Genomic DNA, 19,359 nt, shown 5'->3' on the forward strand with positions numbered 1-19,359 from the left:
TCTTAAAGTTATTAAACTAGCTAAAAAATGGTTTTAATTTAGGTGAACTATTGAAGTTCAAAAGTTTTTCCGCCTTCCAAAATTTTTTTATACTTCACAATATTTCTTCTAAAAAGTATCAAAAATTAAATTTGTAATTTTCTAACATATTAAGAAGTAAAAAAATCTAAACTTTATTTTTTTTTCGATGCGCCGTAAAATTAAAGTTAAAACTTAAAAGATTACAAAATTCAGTTTATTATATTTCTTTTCAAACGTTTGTGTTTTAATTTTTACACAAGATGCATGTAGAAGTAAACTGTTTAAAATATTTAAAACTTAGTACGTTACCTTATTAGATTATACTTAAACACTAAAGTTTAAAAAGTTCTACTGTCTTACTATGAAGCTGCATGTTAAAACTATAAAAAAAAAAAATCATATGTTAGATGATATTTATTTGAGCACTTTGTGTTTGTTTATGACTTTATGTTTATGAATACATTAAGTAAAATCTAAAAATCCTTTTCAGTAAGGGATCTATTTCTTTTTTTATATTAAGAAATGATGGTAATTGTTAATTTAAACTACATGTTTTTTATTACAGGTTAATTATAAGTAAGCAAGTTTAATTAGTCTGAATTATTGCTTTTTTTTTTGTCTTTATAACTTTATGAAAACTTATAAAAATAATTACTCACTCAGAGGTAATAATAGAAAATATACATACAAATATCATTTCAACATTGTTGGTTGGCAAAGTTCTTTTTTTTTATTGTTCGGTAAAAATGTGGAACGAACTTCAAAAAGAACTAGAATCGTGCAAAAATCTTGAAAACTTTCGATTAAACTTTAGAAAATTTGATTTAACTAAAATACTTACCAGTAAAGTTTATAAGTAATTAGTTTTGTTCATCTCTTTAACCATTGATTTGGTGTATGGTATGTAGTTTATTGGTAGTTTGATTTGTAAGCAACACCTTCCCCTTATAGATCTTAAGTACTTTTTATTTTTGATTTTTTGGCAAGTCTATTGTTAATGTGCTTGGGGCTATTGGATGCTCAGTTGACTCGTAAGCTAGATTTGTGAATTGTTTCTGTCACATGTTTGAAGTGATTTTTAACTGAATTTGCCGTGGTGAAACTTTGAAAACGTTATGAATGGCGAATAGTTGTTGAGATCAATTTTCTGCAAAATGAAGATTGTCTAAATTTGAATATAAATGTCGTTTTGAAAGTTCTTGTTTGATGAAGAGTGGTCTTCAAGATGGTTCCTAGAGTTTCGAAGGTTCTGAAGAATTTTGACAAGAGGTGCTTCTTTCAAAGATTTGTTGTTTTGGAATGTATAATTGGAGATTGGAGACTTTGGAATCGTTTAACATTTTGGTTGTAAAAGTTTTAATTTATTCAGTTTGTGCCTTGTATAAGTTTTATGTTTATGTTTATTTAATCACTGTAATTTGTTTTTTATTTTTATGTTAGTGTCTTTCAGTTTAAGTGGCTTAGGTTTTAATGCCTAGGTCCTTCGTTTGACAATAAACTTCAATAATAATAATAATAATAACAATTACTTTTTTACTCATTAACTTTAAAGTACAATACATCTTTAAATTTAAAAACAAAACCTGTCCACCGAAAGCTCATGGTCTAATGATTGAAGTAATGTGATCAAACTTTATTAATAAACTCTCTTCATTAATAAAATATATAAAATACTATGGTTTTTATATTTTGTTTAAAACTATATTTTAGTCATTAGCTAACTTTACATTCAGTAAAACAACAAATAAGAAAGTACATTTTATGTATTTAAACAGTAGTAGAAAAAATGTATGATATAGGTCGAAATATTCTAGCAAAATCTCTTTGCCAAAAAAATGTGTTTATTTCATATCAGTGTATGTTTATCAGAAGTATCTTAAAATGTAAATATCATAAAATAAAATTTAAAAAAAAATGTTATCAAGAGGATACGTTAAAACTGGCAAAGCAGTTAAGATTTTAAATAAAAAATATACCAATAAAATGACAACGACAACATATATGTGTACAACTTCAAACAAAGTGAACTAGAAACTGTGGTAAGATATCTGCTATGGCTACTATATACAAATACATTTTTCACTTGTGCAACTAGACAAATATTTTAACACAAACGGTAGCATTCAACCTCTATAAGCTGGAAAAACTTTAAAAAGTTAAAATTGACAAAAAAATACCCATCGACGGAAACGGGTTGATATGTTGCAGTTCCAACTTGTGATCGTTCCCATCTGCGCACTATTCCCATCCCATCAAATCGTAACGGTGATAATAAGAAACAAATGAAAATTTAAAAATTTAAGATTTAAAAAATAGTGAAAATAAAAAAAAAAAGTAGGGGGGAATTTAGCCTAGTGGGAAATGATCGCGGGTGGGAATTGCTAGTATACCACTGCAATAGTTCAAAAGACAATTTAGTAGGGCCGTTGCTTGAAAAACCTCTCGTCCATCTGAACTTTTTGATAAAAATTATGAATCAACGGAAGTTGTTCCCTCCAAAGTTGTCATGTGGAGCTTGTGGAACAACTTTTTCAAGATTTTTCAGTTTTGTCAAAAAATAAATAAATGTTGAGTTTAATAAAGCAGTTGATCACGCTTTAAAAACAAACTCTCAAATATTGTCTATTGAACAATAAAAAAAGCACTAAAAACGTTTGTTGTAGGGACCTGATGTACAAAAAAAACTTTCGGTTATCGCGTCGTACACCACAATGGTGGTTGGTTTGGACTCAAAATATTTTTGCGTTGAAGTAGCACGGAGCGGTTTACTGTGAATTGGCCGTTACTTTGCGGTAATAGACAAAAACCACATCGACAATAATATTTTTTAAATTTGCAACCTTAGGGTAAAGTTTCATTGCTTGATATATTTTTTTTTCCTAAAAACTTTTCTAATTTAGAAATGTCTTACTTTGACAACAAAACTTTTCAGTACCAAAAATAATATTTTTTGTTAAATTACAGCATAAAAAATCAAAATACGAATTCGTTTCGTCGGTTGTAACTTGATAGTTATTAAGAACAAAAAAAAAGTTCTTACTAATTTTGTTGCAAAACCCAGTATTTAAATAACAAAATACTTTTTCATTGCCACAAACGGTGATAAAATGACTGAAGTAACAAGCACTCTCGCAACGATCAAAACTAAAGATTAATATAAAGGTCGTTCAGGGAAAATTTGAAGAGTGAAAAATACAATTCAGTGGTCGTACTGACAAATGCGGTTCAGACTTGAAAGCTGTGAGAAATGCAGGAAGTATTTAGAAAACGGCAGAAATGAATTTATATTTGGCTGGCCGCGTCAAAGGAGTACTCAGTTGAAAAATCAACGAAAAGAAAAAGTGAAAAAAATTTAGCAAGCGCTGATTTACTGGTATTTTGCAGTTTTGTTAAAAATTATCTTATACAAAGATACTTTTTTAATTTTATAAAATAATAGTTAAATCAGACTTTTTATGGTAGTTATAACATTTTTAAAAAATTAAACTTTTTTCTAATTATAATTCTTCTTAGTAAGACATTTAGTAAACGGGTCAACATATCTTTTTAAAGACATTAGCTGTGCTAAATCTATCAACGAAAAATATTCTTCAAAAAAAATTGTTTTTGAATGAAGTATATGTATGTCTTACTATAAGAAATGTAACCAAAAATTGCTTGCATTTTAGTCTGTTGTTTGTCTAGAAAAGTTGATAGCTAATTTCCGTTTAAAGTAACGGAAATGTAATAAATTTTCCACCAATGATCACGTTGCATTTTTTTTATTTAATGTTATTTTTAAAAAGCCAGATCGTTTATCTGTTTTTAAATTATAAATAACATTTTTATCTACACGAAGTTACAGAAATGTATATAAGAGCTATAAATAATACTTGAAAGTATTCTGATTCTAATTTGATTTGCAAAATATATGTAAATTTGTAGTAAATACTTTAGTGTTTTTTTTTTCATTTATTTACTTTTTCATCAGTTGTTTTGCTTTTGAATTTTAGTAAAGTTTTTTTTTTGACAACTTATATGATACACTTCTAATTTTAAAGAGTGTTTTAGATATTGACTAAAAAAAGATATGTTTTGTCAAAGACAGGGTTGCCACTAGTTTTTGAGAAATTATTTCCAGGTTTTTTAAAGTACACGTTTTCGGGTGTACTTTTAGTTAAAAGTTTAAAACTATGTTAAATAGTATGACAACATTATAAAAATATTGTGAAACTAGTTTAAATGTGTTTTTTATTTTAAAAAAAAATTGTTGTTGATGACGAAAAAACTTATCTATAAGATAGATTTATTATTTCAAACCAAATTTTACCACTTAAGAATTAAAAATGGTTTTAAATTCCAGATTCTTTAGTTACTGTTGTTCGAAATTCCACGTTTTTATTTTTCAATTTCCAGGGTTTTTAGCCTTAAATTTCAAGTTTAGTTGCAACTCTGCAAAGAAAATTCAAAGTCGTTTTATGAAATATTTTGCTTGTATCGATAAAAAATTTACAAGAATAATATAAAAATTACTAACATTTTAGTTTTATCCAGTATTAAATTGTACAAGTAAAAAAATTTTTTAACAACTCTATTTTCATAGTGCAGTACTTTTATATTGCTTAAATAACTAGTAAAATAAATAATAAGTATGATAAACATTTTAAAAAAGTTTAATTAAGTTATCAAACTGTAAACTCTTGTTAGTATTTGTAAGTAATTTATAGAAGATGTATTATTATTGTCCTACAGAAATCTAATTTTTTTAGTGACTTTCTTCAACTTTAAACAAACTTGTTTATAAGTATAAGTTAAAACTAATAACTAACTAGTAGAAGCTTAGTTAGAAAAATGGTTAACTTAACACTGATTAGAAAATGCATTTAGGAAAACTATTCAAAGCTTTAAACTTACTGTATAAAGTTTCAATTACTACTGAAGAAAAAAGGGTATTAAGTAAACAGATTACAACAGAATAATAGTGATTAAAAGCAAATTTCTAAATTAAAAATCTTGTCGAGCCGTAGCTGTAGTCAAAACTTTTTTACTTTTCATTAACTAAAATCAAAATACAAAACAGATTTGTCAGTTTTTGTTTTTTTGAAAAAGAAACAACTTTTATAATTGACAATTTTCGTGAAAGTTCAAGACCTCAGATCCCACTACTACTTTAATCGTGTTTTAAGCTTTTTAAAACAATTTTCATATTGTAATGAAGGACTGTAAAAAAAAGTATAAAAAACTAAAAGGATTTAAACACTGACACTTTATATTGTTAGCTTTGTAGAGAATTATCATTTATACAAGTCTGCTCAAAATAAAGGTTTAAGTCTGTTCCTTTGAACCAAAAAAAAATAATAAATCACTTGAGTTTTAAAGAAAAAAAAGTAAGAACTTGTCTTAAACCCTTTTGATATTATATTCTCAAGTCTAAAAATTGTTATGCATATGACCAGAAAACAAAACTGTTTAAAGTGAAAAAAAAATCTTATTGAGTGATTGTGTAAGCTAGATTTGACTTCACATAATTTTAATTTAGTATTTACAACTATATTTTTCTCTAGATATTTTAAATAACTAAATCAGTTAAACAAAGTTAAAATTGGGAATTTAAAAATAAAAACAATTTCAATTTAACTTCGACTAGTTTGAATTTTTTAAAGTAAAACTTAGATAGAATAAGTTCAAAGATATATATAGTTTGGAGAAACAGGGTTGCCAAATTTTTTCAGAAAATTTCCTATGGTTTTTAAAACTTCCTCCAGGTTTCAAAAGTATAAGTTTTTGGGTCTATTTTTAGTTTGAAATTAAGTTTAAGGTAAAAAACTGTGTTATATAGTATAAAAATATTTAAAACATACTGTAATTAAAGCAACTTTAATTGAGTTTTTTAATAAAAAAATTTTAAATGATGACAAAAGCATTTTATCTATGTGATAGATTTTTAGAGTCTTTTAAGTCGGAATATTACTACTTGACATGTAGATTTTGTTTGAAATTCAAAATTTTTTTAAACTTTTTCTTAAAATTTCTGAAATTCCAGGTTTTTAAAGGTATTTTAGCCTAAATTGTCAAATTCTAGATTTTCCAGGTTTTTTGGCAACCCTGAAAAATTGCAACTGTGGAAAATTGATAACATTTCCTAGCTACACTGGAAGCTTTTAACAATAAAGTTGTATAAGCTTAACAACTATACATTTTTTAACTGATTAAAAAGAGTGTGGTAAAACTGAAAATAAGTTGAATTAAAAAAAATTTTATAATATAGACAATACAATTACAAAACATTTATTTTCTCAAATCATATAAGCTAATATTTAAACTAATCTGATAGTCAAAATATTTTTAAATATTTTCTAAATAAAAAGAAAACACCATAAAAAAAATTTTTATTACTACAATTTGAAAACGCATAGAACTGATTCAAAAATTATCGTTAAATATTAATCAATAATACTAATTAATTAACTAATGGTGTGCAGAGTGCAGTCTTTCAGGGAAAAATGTTCTCTCGATGACGCAAGCACCTACGAATAACACGAATCCTGGAACCAACCCAGCTCTGAAACTCTGTTGGAAATAGTGTGAATGTTTAAATTGTATACTAGTTATGTTTCAGTTCACGTTCATTATTGTGTCTACAAGCATCAATAAGTGTTTTGTTTACTTAAAATTTTGTAAGTAATTATTAACATCTGTTGAAAACATTGTGAATGTTAAACCTTAATATCAATTTATTCAGTGTAGTGTTAAGGCCATAGGGGGGGGGGGGGGGTCCACTTTGTTTTTCACAACTTGATCTTATTTTGTAGAATTTAATCTGAGCTATCAGACACTTTTAACCGCTTAAAAAAAACTCAAACTAACTTTTGAGATATAAGCGATCAAAGAAAGGGCGTTCAATAGGTTCCTTATGGAAGGCGAAAACTAAAAATGCGAAAAAAGACTATTTCACTAAAAATCTATCTCCTCCTTCATTTTTTGAGTAATCTTTCTCAATTTTTTACAGAATGTGTATCATTAAACTTTAAAGAGATCTATTGTAGGATTTTTTTTAATTTTGAGTAAAAAAAAATTATTGTCAAAAAACTACCCTTTTTTTAGTTTTTTGTAGATAAAAATTTTATCTTTCAAAATTTCTAAAATTCCAACATTCAGATTCTTCAAAATATTGAAAGGAACATTTCCTGAAAATTTAAAGTCTCTAGGTCAAAAAATGAATGAGGAGATAGGTTTTTAGTGAATTTCTAAATTTCCGAGAAAATTGACCTCGAAAAATTTGCGGTCCATACGTTTGTATTGGAAACTTTTTACAAAAAATAAAATATCTCAAAAGTTAAATTATATTTTTGAATTCTATAAAAACAGTCTTGTAGTTTGTATTTAAAGCTTTCATATAAAATCCAAAGTTATTTTTTGTAAAAAAAAAAAGTCGGACCCCCCCCCCTATGGCCTTAATGGTTTATCTTGCTATATTTCAAGTATATATATGTTTGTGACATTATTAAAATCTATGAAGGTTACGGCCTGAACAAAATTGTGGATGATGCTGACATATGAGTTTTTTTTTCTCATTAGCACACCAGTTGCAACGTGTGATGATGTCATAGGGGATCTATTTCAACTTTCTCAATAGTTTTTTGTAGTTTATGTTAGTATATGCAGTTGTGTTAAAACTACAACTAGTATGTAAATAATTGTAATAATGTTAGATTAGGTTGGTGACGCTGCTTTTATGACGTCATCACGCGTCGCCAATGTTAACTATTAAGAACTTGAGTGTTTTTGAAATTTTGCTGGTTTATTTTCAGTATAGAAAAATTATTTGATGTAAACTATTATTTGATGTAAAACAACCTTTCAACACATAAAGAAACATAAAAATGTTTATAAACAGAAATTCTTAAATAAACAAATTTTTTTATAAGTTTATCATCTTTAATACCAATGCTATTAAACTTTTGAGCTAATATTGTATCTGTAACAGTCACACAGAAAATTTTGTATTTTGTAAATTTCTAACTTATAAGTAACCTTATTACTAGTTAACAAGTAAGTTAATTCAAATGTGCAAAACGTTCGAAAAAGATAAACTCAAAATATTTGAATTTTAATAATTCTAATAAGGTACTTAATCCAGGTATTAAATAATCAAAAAGGCTAAAACTAAAAGCAAGAAGTGAAACATTTTTAGAAAAAAAAACCTAATTAAGTTTTTATAATATTTATACATACAGACAATTGAAGACTATTTCAAAAGTAATTGTAACTTAAGTATTTTTTACAATGCTTGACTTATAAAATTTGTGTATATAAAGTAAAAACAAGTAAAGTTAGATTAAAAACAACAATAAACTTGCTTTCAGAACATTATAAAAAATATCTTTGTTTAACACAAACACATACTAAAGACTATAAAATAATAATTATGCAGTAAAAAAATATAAACAATTACTTTCAACAAACATCAATTTACAAAAATGAAAATTGGACATCTAGTTTATAATTGAGGTACAAAATCTTTTTGTTATGCATAAACTACTTTACCTTTAATAAAAATGGCTAGGCAAACAATCTTAACAAATCAGTAGAGTATATATTTTATAAAAGATTCAAAGATTTTATAAATTGACCGACATATCTACTACACATATTTAGAAACGTAAATAAATAAAAAATTCTAGAACTATGATTAGCACAAAGTTTAACAATGTTTAGAAAAAAAAGGACAGTCCTACGAAGGTAAATTTTAACACTTCAAGAATTGTACTAAACTTTATAATTCAAAAGACAATAAACTTACAAAAATTAATGACATAATTAAATTGCATTTTTTGAGGAATTTTATAACTACATATTAAAACTTTGATAGAAAATGCATAGTTTTTACTATATTTTTAAAATAAACTGTATCTAAATTCCTTAGAAAATAATTATTTTAAAAATCACTGTATATAAAAACTAGAAATTAAAAACAGATAAAATTTTAAGTAAGATAATCTCTTCAAGTACAAAGAAACAAAAGTTTTAATTATTACATTTAACTAGTGGATATCAAAATTCACAAAAACTTAAGCTGAACAACTAAAAAATGTTCAAACTTTGAGAAATACCTTATAAAATGTCTAAAAAATTTGTTGGAGTTCCATATACTTACTAATTGACGAACACATGGCTAGTAAGTTTTTTTTTGAAAACACATACTATATAGATATGTTATCAAACAGAAACAAAAGTACAGTTAAAAAATAAAAAGGATACAAATATAATAAATGTACACAAACAATACAGTTAAACAATAAGTAAATGATAACTACACTTAATTAATAGTTACTCACCCTCGTAAGTTGCTGGCTACTGAAACACTTCGGGTACTTCCAATACAAATATAACAAGTACTATATATACAGGGTTGCCACCCTTTAAGTCTAAAAATCTTTCCAGAGTAACCTTAAACTTCCCTGAGTTTGCTTAAGTTTTCTCAAGTTGTTAAAAATTTTATTATTTATTAAAAATTTACAATGTTAATTCTAAGAATATTGAAATACAAGCCGCAAGGGTAAAATTTTTTAAATAAGCACTTGAAAATAAATACAGTTTTTAAATTACCCTTTCCCTGAGTGTGTGGCAACCCTGTATATAAACATAACAAATTTTACTCACCCTCGCAAGTTGCTGGCTGCTGAAACACTTCTGGTACTTCCAAGCCTCGTTTCTCAGCCACGGATCCTTCAATCCCTTCTGCGCCAGTTTGCGTTGCACCTCTTCCAGTGGTGTGCCCTCAATCTTCCATACACTGTTGAATAAATTGGTAATAAAATTTTAATAACAAATAAATAATATGGTAAAAATTTCAATACACTGTTAGATAAATATGAACAACCTAGAAAATAAATCAAACTAATTTAATTTAAATTATAAGTTTTTAACTGTTTTTTGTTTTTTTTTTTTAATCTTCTATCTGACAGAATTTTCTAAATATTGCAAGGAATATTTCCTGAAGTTTAAGGTATTTATCTTAAAAAATGTAGAATAATATATATTTTTAGTGAAAAAGTCTTTATTTGCAGTTTTAGTTTGTGCCTTCTGTAAAGAACCTATTGTTGCCTCCGTTTTTGACCTGCTATATCTCAAAAATTATTTTGAATTTTTAAATCTGTAAAAAGTACCTTGTAGCTTAGTTAAATTTTTATAAAAAAAGATCAAATTGTTAAAAAAGTGATTTACCCCCTCCCTCTATGCCCTTAATACAAATTTTCCATTTACCAGTTATCAGTTTATGCCCTAGTTAAACTAAACCTACTCAAAATTCAGGGCAGACGTGCCTGTTTTTGAGTCAAAAACATTTTTGAGTGACCAAAAACTGTCCTGAGTCATACTAAAATTTTTAAATGTTAAAGAATTTTTTTTTAGTTTTTGAAACTATCAAAAATAAAGTTTTTCAAAAAATAGGTCATAAAAAAAATATTGAAAATAAATCAACTAAATTTTATTAAAAACCTAAATCAGTCCTAAGATTATTAAAAAAAACTAAACCTGAGTTTTCCAAAATAAAAAACAAAACTTTTTTGAGTAAGCCTGACAATGAAAGTTCAAAACTTCTTAAATTATCTTGAGCTGTCTCAAATCATACTGATATTTTTAATAACTTCAAAAAATCCTTTGTGTGTGGCAACCTTGGCATTGATTATCTTATTTGCTATTATATTTAAAAGGAGATGGTGATTTGTATTTAAACATATATTTTCCAAATATTTAATTATTAATCTGCATATTTTTTTTTACTTAAAAAACCTAGTTTACTTCTAACAGAAAACTTGTTAAAACTTAAGTATTTTCTCAAACAGCTTTTCATTCTACAGTTAATTAACTTTTTTATATTGTAATACATATAAACTAGCTTTAGCATAAATTATATCAATAGTAATAACTAAAGTTTATTATGTACAATTTAAATCATTATTTTTATAATATATTTCTAAATTTACTCTAATATTCTTTAGTGCGACAGCAAACAAGCTAAAAAATCAATAAGAATTTGCTTTTTATTTTAACTTTAATAACATATAGGCACCTATTAAAGGACCTTTTATTTGTTATTTTAAATGTTAATTACCCATGATTAAATCAATAAGAAATAGTCTGAGTTACAAAAATTTACCAGATATTATGAGTTTAGCTAAATTTATTTTTAAATTATCAAAATAAGAAACTTAACATTTTTCATGTTATAATTATAGGTTTAATTTGATTTTATCAAAACCAGCATACTATAAAATTTTAAGCTTGTACTTAATTCCATAGTAATGTAAATTTTTATAAGACCACAATTTTATATATTAATTGTATTTTTTAGTGTACAAAACAAGTTTTTTTATTGGTAAAAACATGTTAAAGAAAGAAAAAAAAGCAAAATTTAAATTATTATGAAATAATTTTAAAATTCATACAAATTTAAGTACACAAGAAATTAATGTCAATGATCAAACATATGAATAATTTGAGATTTTAGATTTCAAATTGTATTAACTTTCATTACAAGTAAGGTAATTTATTTTTTACTTCTTTTTTTTTTCTTCTTCCAGTATTGTTTGTATTTTATTTTACTTTATATTTATTTTAATATTTTTCTTACTTACAATGAAGTTGATATTAATTATTAAAAAATTTATCATTAAATATTTTTTTGACTTCTAGTAAGGTCTGTATCTTTATTTATTTAGACTTAATTATAATATTATTTCTTACTTCTACTATAGTTGGATTTATTTTTAATATTATTTTTATTATTTTTAATGTGGCAGTTTTATTATCTAAGTTATTATAATTTTAATATTTTTTTAATTTCTAGTTTGGTTTGTACTATAACCAGGGTTCGTGCGCGAAATTTTTTTCATTTAGCCTGACTGAGACCAATTTAGCCTGACATTTTTCAAAGTAAGGAAAATCCCCTTTAGATGTCAATTTAGGAATTGGGGGGTCTTGATTAGTACTATTATAGTCTCCGACTTCAACCAGCTTTATCTCAAAAATATTTTGAACTATAAAAATCTGCAAAAATCAACTCATAGCTTAGTTACAACTCAATAAAATAAGACTAAATTGTGAAAAAGGTGATTTACCCCCTATGCCCTTAACATAACAAATTCAGTGATAAGTTTTAAAATGATTGTTATATGTCATATTACTAAACACAATTATTCAATTTAATTAAGCACTAAGTAAACACATTACAACTATAAGATTTATAATAAAAAGACGTGCATTGTCGTGTTTTATTTAAAATGAAACGCTTACATTAGTATTAAAATAAGTAAAAAATGTTTATTAAAGTATTTTGACTAATACTTAAAATTGATACATAATTATGAATCCTAAAATTTAAATAAATACAGTGATTGTTGATGTCATATCAGATTTAAAAAGCTTACACTTAAATAAAAATAACCTTTAATATTTTGTTCTTGTAAATAAAAATGAGTAGTACCTAAAATTTGTACTCCCACAAAACTTAGTACTTATATCTTAAAGCTAAGTTTTAGTGTTGTGAATATCTCCAATAACTTTAAACAAACAGTAAAATATATGAATAAACTACTAAGAGATTTAATTTAAAAACTATTTGGTATAAAGTCTTTAAGCTAGAAATTAAGACAATTCAACCAACTAAGCTCTGAGAAACATAGCTGATGTAAACAAATTCAAACAAACAGCTAAGTAGTTGAACTAAACTGTAATGTTTAACTGTATTTTTTTTATGAATTTTCATAATTATGACGTGTACAATCTACTAAAAACAAAATAATGAAGATTCTTAATTTTTTTTAGAGATTAAACAAAAGGTTTTAAGCATTTATTTTTACAAAAACTGACTGATTTTGTCTTTACTCACTAAATATTTATTTAGAATTAAATTCACATCTTAATTTGATTTTTAAAAGATTTTTCAATTTATCTATCAAAAATTTTCAAGCATTTGAACTGAGAAAAACTGAGATTCTCAAATATTTAAATAAAAAAACTGATTTAGCCTGACGTTTTTCAACTTTTTTCAAAAAAACTGATTTAGCCTGACTTAGCCTGATTTAGCCTGACGCGCACAAACCCTGTATAACCCATTTAAGTTATTCTATTTTGTTACTTCCAATGTGATTTATATGAATTACTTTTATTCAATTAAAATACTTATTTTTACTTCCAGTGATACTTTTTTTCTCTTAGTTTCAATGAAGTTTGTATTAACCTTCATTTATTTTAATTGATATTTTAATTTTTCTTACTTACAGTTTGTTTTGTACTTTTTGGTTTTATTTGTGACTATATAAATTTTAAATACATAATAACATAATATTATACTTTTTCCTACTTCCATTAAAGTTTGTACTATTGATATTAAATTATTAAATCAAATTTTTACTTTCTTCCAATTAGGTTTGTTGTATAAATTATTCTACTTTTTTTCTATTTCCAGTGAGGATTGTATTGTAGTTATATTATTTTATCTAAATACTTAATCAAAAATTTTAATTCAAATGAGGTTTGTATTCTTATTTACTTTTTTTTACATATACTTATTTAATTTAATTTATACATTTTATTACCAACAAGGTTTGTATTGTTATTCATTTTATTAACAGTTATACTTATATTATTATTTATTTTATATCTCTTACTTCCAATGGGGTTTGTATTCTTTTGGCATTTTTGTCCATTCTTCTGGTCCGCCACCACCCATTTTTATTTTTATTTATTTTCTGTGAAAGATTATAATAAAAAAATAATTTACTTCTAATCAAACTATGTAGTTAAATTGTATTGTTTATAGTATTTACTTTTGGTTACAGTTTGAGTTTATATTGTTTTAATATACTATTCACTGGGAGAAAGAACATAGTATATTTATTTTCTTTAAAAAGATTTAAGGGCATAGGGGGGTTGAAACTTTTTTTTCACAATTTGATCTTATTTTATATAGTTTTTACTAAGATACAAGATACTTTTTACAGATTTCAAAAGTTCAAAATAATTTTTGAGATATAGCCAGTCAAAGCCGAAGGCAACAACAGGTTCCCTATGGGAGGAGCAAACTAAAATTGCAAAAGTAGACTTAATCACTAAAAATCTATGTTCTCCTACGCTTTTTGGGATAACTACCTCAAAAATTCAGGAAATGTTTCTTGCAACATTTTGAAAATTCTATCGCACGGACTTCAAAAAAAATTAAAATAACTAAATTTTATTTAAAGAACAACAAAAAAAAATGTTTTTGATTTTTTGTTAAAAAATGTTTATATATTATTTTTTTAAGTTTTGTTCCGGTAGAAATTTCTAAATATTGAAAAGAACATTTCCTGAAAACTTGAGGTAGTTATTTAAAGGTAGGGAGATTTCTAGTTATTTAGTTTGCCCCTCCCATAAGGAATTTATTGTAGACTCAGACTTTGACCACATATATCTCAAAAACTATTTTGAACTTTTCAAATATGTAAAAAGCATCTTGTAGCTTATTTAAAACTCAATTAAGATATTAAAAACCATAAGACAAAATTGTTAAAATGTCAATTAACCCCCCTATGCCCTTAAACTAAAAATTAGAAGTATTATTCTTAGTTTTTGTTTTCATTTATTCAAAATACAGACTGTTTATAACACAGGGTTGCCACTGACTTTTGGCAAATTTTCTCTAGGTTTTCAAAATTTCTTCCAGGTTTTTGAAAGTACTTGTTTTTGAACTATTTTTAGTTTAAACTTAAGTTTAAGGTAAAATACTGTGTTAAATAGTATAAAAACATTAAAAAAGTTACTGTAGAGATACTTCAACTGTGTTTTTTAATAAAACATTTTTGATGATGACAAAAATGTTTATCTATATGGTAGATTTTTGTGTCAAATCAAAACGATCTACTTAACATGTAAAAGTTGTTTAAATTTCAGTTTTTTTTTGCCTAAATTGTCAAATTCCAGGTTTCCAGGTAAAGTTGCAACCCTAATAACAACCAATTTTTGTTGTATTTTTTTTTGTAATTTTAAACTTTCAATATTGCAGCACTTTATCATTCAAAGGACTACTCATTGCAAAAAAGCAAAAATCGATATTAAGTTCAAGGTATAAGTTTAAAAATATATAAGTGTCATTTGGTTTAAGCCACCTTCATGTTATGTTAATTTGTAAGAAACTCATCAAACCAGGAAACAAATGAAATAGTAATATTTTATACTAAGCGCCTTTCATCAGACTTTAAACCAGAGTTGCTACTTTTTGAAAAAAAAAGCCTGGGTAAGAGGGACTCTTAACCTATCAGAAGCAATAATTAGTAAATAAAACTAAATAAGTAATTTACTAGTCAAAGGGAAACAGTTTCAATTGCTCCTCCAAAGTGAGCAATTAAATTTGGTAGACCTTGTTTATATTGTTTCTTTTATGCTGCATATTTTACTTAATTTGTAATTTTCAGGGTTGCCACTCTTTGAGCCAAAAAATCTTACCTGAGTGACCAAAAATTTCCCTGAGTAACCTTAAATTTCCCTGAGTGTCCCTGAGTATTTTTCAAATTTTAAAAAATATTTTTTCTCATCTAACACAAATTATTAATACCTCATTCTCATTTTTCTTCTTTAATAATAAAAGGAAGGTTGTATGTGTATGCTTCTGCATTAAATTTATGAAAAAAACTGTTTTCAAAAACTCAATCTTAAAAGGTTTTAACCAATTAAAAATTAAAAACTAAATTTTTGCAAAACTTTGTGTAAACTTGTTAGTTAACTTTCTACATAAAAGAGTAAAGTTTAATTTGTTTGACATTTTAATTGACAAAATTTAATTATACTATAATAATAATTTCACATAAAGAACTCACTTAAATGCATACATAATAACTTCATTATGACTTGTATGTCTTTCCTAGCAACTGTTCTGAATGCAGTAAATAAAACTTAAAAGCTTAACATTATTGTAAAAAAACCTGCAAAAAGAAAGTTTAAAGAAATAGCTAAAGAAATATCTCATATCAAAGTACAACTTAATACCTAACAACTGATACAAAATAATCTAAAATTTTTTTTTATGTCTTTTAGATGTTCATACACAATCTATTTTAAATAACTAAAAACATAATTTTGATTTTAAAACAATTTCACATTACCTAATAAAAAAATCTTAATACTGTTTTTTTAAGTATGCAATTTCTAAATCTATAGTTTTAGTTTTGTTTTCAAGTTTATTTGCGTTGTCCTTAGCAGCTATTTCTCTTGCTAATAATTCTTTCATTGCTTCTAAATCAGACTGTTTGTTGGCATCTGCAGTATATTTATCATAGTCTTCATTCAAACATTTGAGTTGCTTTGTAAGTTTACTTTTTTGTTCTCCTAACTTGCTCAAAGCATCACTTTTATTTAAAACATTTTTAGCAAAGCACTGTTGCTCAAGATATGCCAAATATAAGGGCCCTAGAAGATTTTACAAATTTTAACAATTTAGAACTTAGTTCAACTGTGCTTGGTTCTAGACTGTTTGCATATAGATGATCTTTGATCATTCTTCGGGACCTTATTGTCATCTCTCCCATATTAGTTGATACTACTTACTTATTTAAGCTAAAGCCCCGTTCAACACTTGCCTGGCCATTGTGAAGCACAAAAACAGCCTCAAGGACTCTTGTTAAATCTTTATACTTGCTTGGGATATTATTATAAAATTGGGATATTATATTAAAACATTCACACTAAAAAATTAATTACCATTACTGCTACTACTTTTGAAATTATTATTTATAAACAAAAATTTAACCTCTATTTTTTTAACAAAAGTAATACAACACTAATCTGTATTCATTTTAATTTTTTTACTGAAAACAAGTAGTTGTAAACAAATAACAAATAACTTTATTATTTAAAAACTAAGAACTAATAGTACAACATAGTTTTTTTTAAACTACATAAGTAACTAAAAATAAAAAGTTTATCAGAACTTTTCAATGAATAGTTAACAACAACTTTCATTTCTCTAAACTGTTTGATTTTACTCAAATAAATATAAATTTAAAACTTAAAAAAAACTACAATGTTAATACTAAGAATATTGAAGAACTAGCCACAAGGCTAAAAAATTTCTAAATAACCACTTAAATAATAAAAATTACTACTTTTGAACAAAATATTGAAACTGGATTAACTAAACCTCATTCTAGATCTAGAAAAAAATTTCCCTGAGATTTTCAAAAACTTCCCTGAAATTTAGAGAAACAATCAAAACTTCCCTGAGTTTCCCTGAGTTAAAAGAAAAATGCCAAAATTCCCTGAGTTTCCCTGAGATTCCCTGAGTTTCCCTGATATTTTCTACAATTTGAAAATTCCCTGAGATTCCCTGAGTTCCCTGAGTGTGTAGCAACCCTGAATTTTAAGGAAAATTTAAGTTAATTAGTTTGACAGCATAGCCACTAGTTTTTTAGAAAATTCCTCAGGCTTTCTTAATTTCTTCCATGTTTTTAAAGTACAAGCAGTTTGTTATTTTTGGTATGAATTTAAAATCTGTAAAAATTTTTTAAAGAGTATAAAATTTCTGAAACTATAGTTCAAATGTGTTCAATGGCATAGGGGATGCATATTTACAAAAGTTTATATTAGCTCTTATATGAAAGCTTTGAATTTTTACTACAAAGATATTTATATAGAACAAAAACAATATTCAATTAGTTTTGATGTATAATCAGTTTTGTAAAAAGGTCTGATACAACTGTACAGAATTAAAATATTTTAAGGCTGATTTTTAATCTTGTGCCTTGATTGTGCAAAGTATATCCATAATTGAAGTACTTACACTTTGAGGCCATAGGGTTTTTATTAAATCATTTGGACCTCAGGCCAAAGTTGTTTTTCTTGTTTGAAATAATTTTAATAAAATAACTATAGTATTGTGGGGGTTAAAAAATACAACTAGTTGAAATGGCAGTATTAAGTGTACCATGTAAATGAGAAATGTCAAATTTAAATGTGGTTATCAAGCTGAAAAAGAGTTTGATCTTGCATTGTTCTACTCAAAAGAGTTTTTCAACCACTCAAGCCAAATTGTTTAGATATTAAAAATTATATATCATTCAACTTTGTTAAGTTTTTTTTTTAGTTTTCATTGGACTATTATCTTCAATAAAATTCCAATTAAGCAAGCATATGCAAATAATTACTAAGGATAATTTATTATTTTTGTAGCATGCTTTACAATGTCAGGTTATTGTTGTTTGTAGAATATCAAATGCTCAATGTTCAAAACTTACAAAAACACAGTGATTAGATGAACTTATTAATAAAAATCTATATAAATTTATAAATTATTTTTTTTATAAAAACCTACAACTGTACCATAGAAACTAAATTTCAAAAATACATTCAATAACTTTTTTTTGATAGAAATAAAAAGTTAAAACATCTAAAAACTTTTGAAGTAATTTCTAGCTAGTTACGCCTTTACCTATAATTCCATTTATTTTAAGAGTTAAAAACGCGAAATAAAAAAAAAGAACAACTTGTGTTTGTTTTAATGAAATAAAGTTTATGCACCTTTAGTTTTAGAATAAAAATTCTAACTAACTTTAAAAAAAGAAGAAAACTTTTATTTTTAAAGTTAATTAAATATTTGAAAATAAATATTTAATTTCCTTTTTACAAATCCTAATCATGGTAAAACATTATTACCTCAAAATATTTTAGACACTAAAATACAGCAGATTATAATTCACTTAATACTTCGTTATTGTTTAAAATACTTAAAAAATAAACGACTTATGAAAAAATAACAGCTAGATTTATTCTTATATAAGTTAAGTTCAAGTGTAACTAAGAATATCTTATTTTTGATGTTATTTTGTTTATCTGTTAGAATATTTTGTCTGACTTTTTAGAAATTAAAACTAAGCATGTTACAGTCAAAAAATGTTTTTAGATTTTTGGCCGTATTGCCGTAAAATCAATGTTGATATTAAGGATATTAGTTTATTTTGTTCACTTCAAAGCATTATACTATCTCTTGAGTATACCGTTTAGTTATACCGAGCATTTACCGTTTAGTTCGCAATATTTCCCAAAAAACATTGTGTACAATGTGAAAATGTGTATTTTTAAATATTAATAATAAAAACTCTAATACTATTTAAAAACAAATAAAAAACATTTTTTTTAATCATAAATTTAACTATTTACTCGAACTTAACAAAAAGACAACATCTAAAAATACTGATAACGCCTTAGTAAAACCAAAAAAAAGTAAAATAATAAAACATACAACAGTGTAGTTTACATCTAAAATATCAATATTTTAAATAAATAAGTTTTTTTTGTACTGCATGGAAAATTTTAAATACTACTAAA

The 19,359-nt window shown here is 25.2% G+C and overlaps 1 protein-coding gene across 1 annotated transcript; it reads right to left on the reverse strand.

Annotated features, from left to right (window-relative positions):
- Window positions 1-6,374: 6,374 nt before the first annotated feature.
- LOC145831784 (NADH dehydrogenase [ubiquinone] 1 beta subcomplex subunit 3-like) lies at window positions 6,375-13,756 on the reverse strand. The gene is made up of 3 exons (XM_082939120.1): window positions 13,674-13,756; window positions 9,664-9,796; window positions 6,375-6,570 (listed from the first exon to the last, which is right to left on the reverse strand). The coding sequence occupies exons 1-3, from the start codon at window positions 13,733-13,735 to the stop codon at window positions 6,469-6,471; spliced, it is 297 nt and encodes a 98-aa protein (XP_082795246.1). The 5' UTR covers window positions 13,736-13,756; the 3' UTR covers window positions 6,375-6,468.
- Between the last annotated feature and the right edge of the window lie 5,603 nt (window positions 13,757-19,359).

This window comes from Thalia democratica, chromosome 3, assembly GCF_965202585.1.
Source record: "Thalia democratica chromosome 3, ktThaDemo2.hap1.1, whole genome shotgun sequence".
Taxonomy (NCBI): Eukaryota; Metazoa; Chordata; class Thaliacea; order Salpida; family Salpidae; genus Thalia; species Thalia democratica.

Excerpts from the sequence above, each read along its gene's own strand:
- LOC145831784 (XM_082939120.1), bottom strand. The coding sequence starts at position 13,735 with ATGGGTGGTGGCGGACCAGAAGAATGGACAAAAATGCCAAAAGAATAC. Across the intron at positions 9,797-13,673 it reads GAATACAAACCCCATTGGAA|TGTATGGAAGATTGAGGGCA; the intron begins GTAAGAGATATA and ends TTTATTCAACAG. Across the intron at positions 6,571-9,663 it reads GCAGCCAGCAACTTGCGAGG|AGTTTCAGAGCTGGGTTGGT; the intron begins GTGAGTAAAATT and ends TATTTCCAACAG.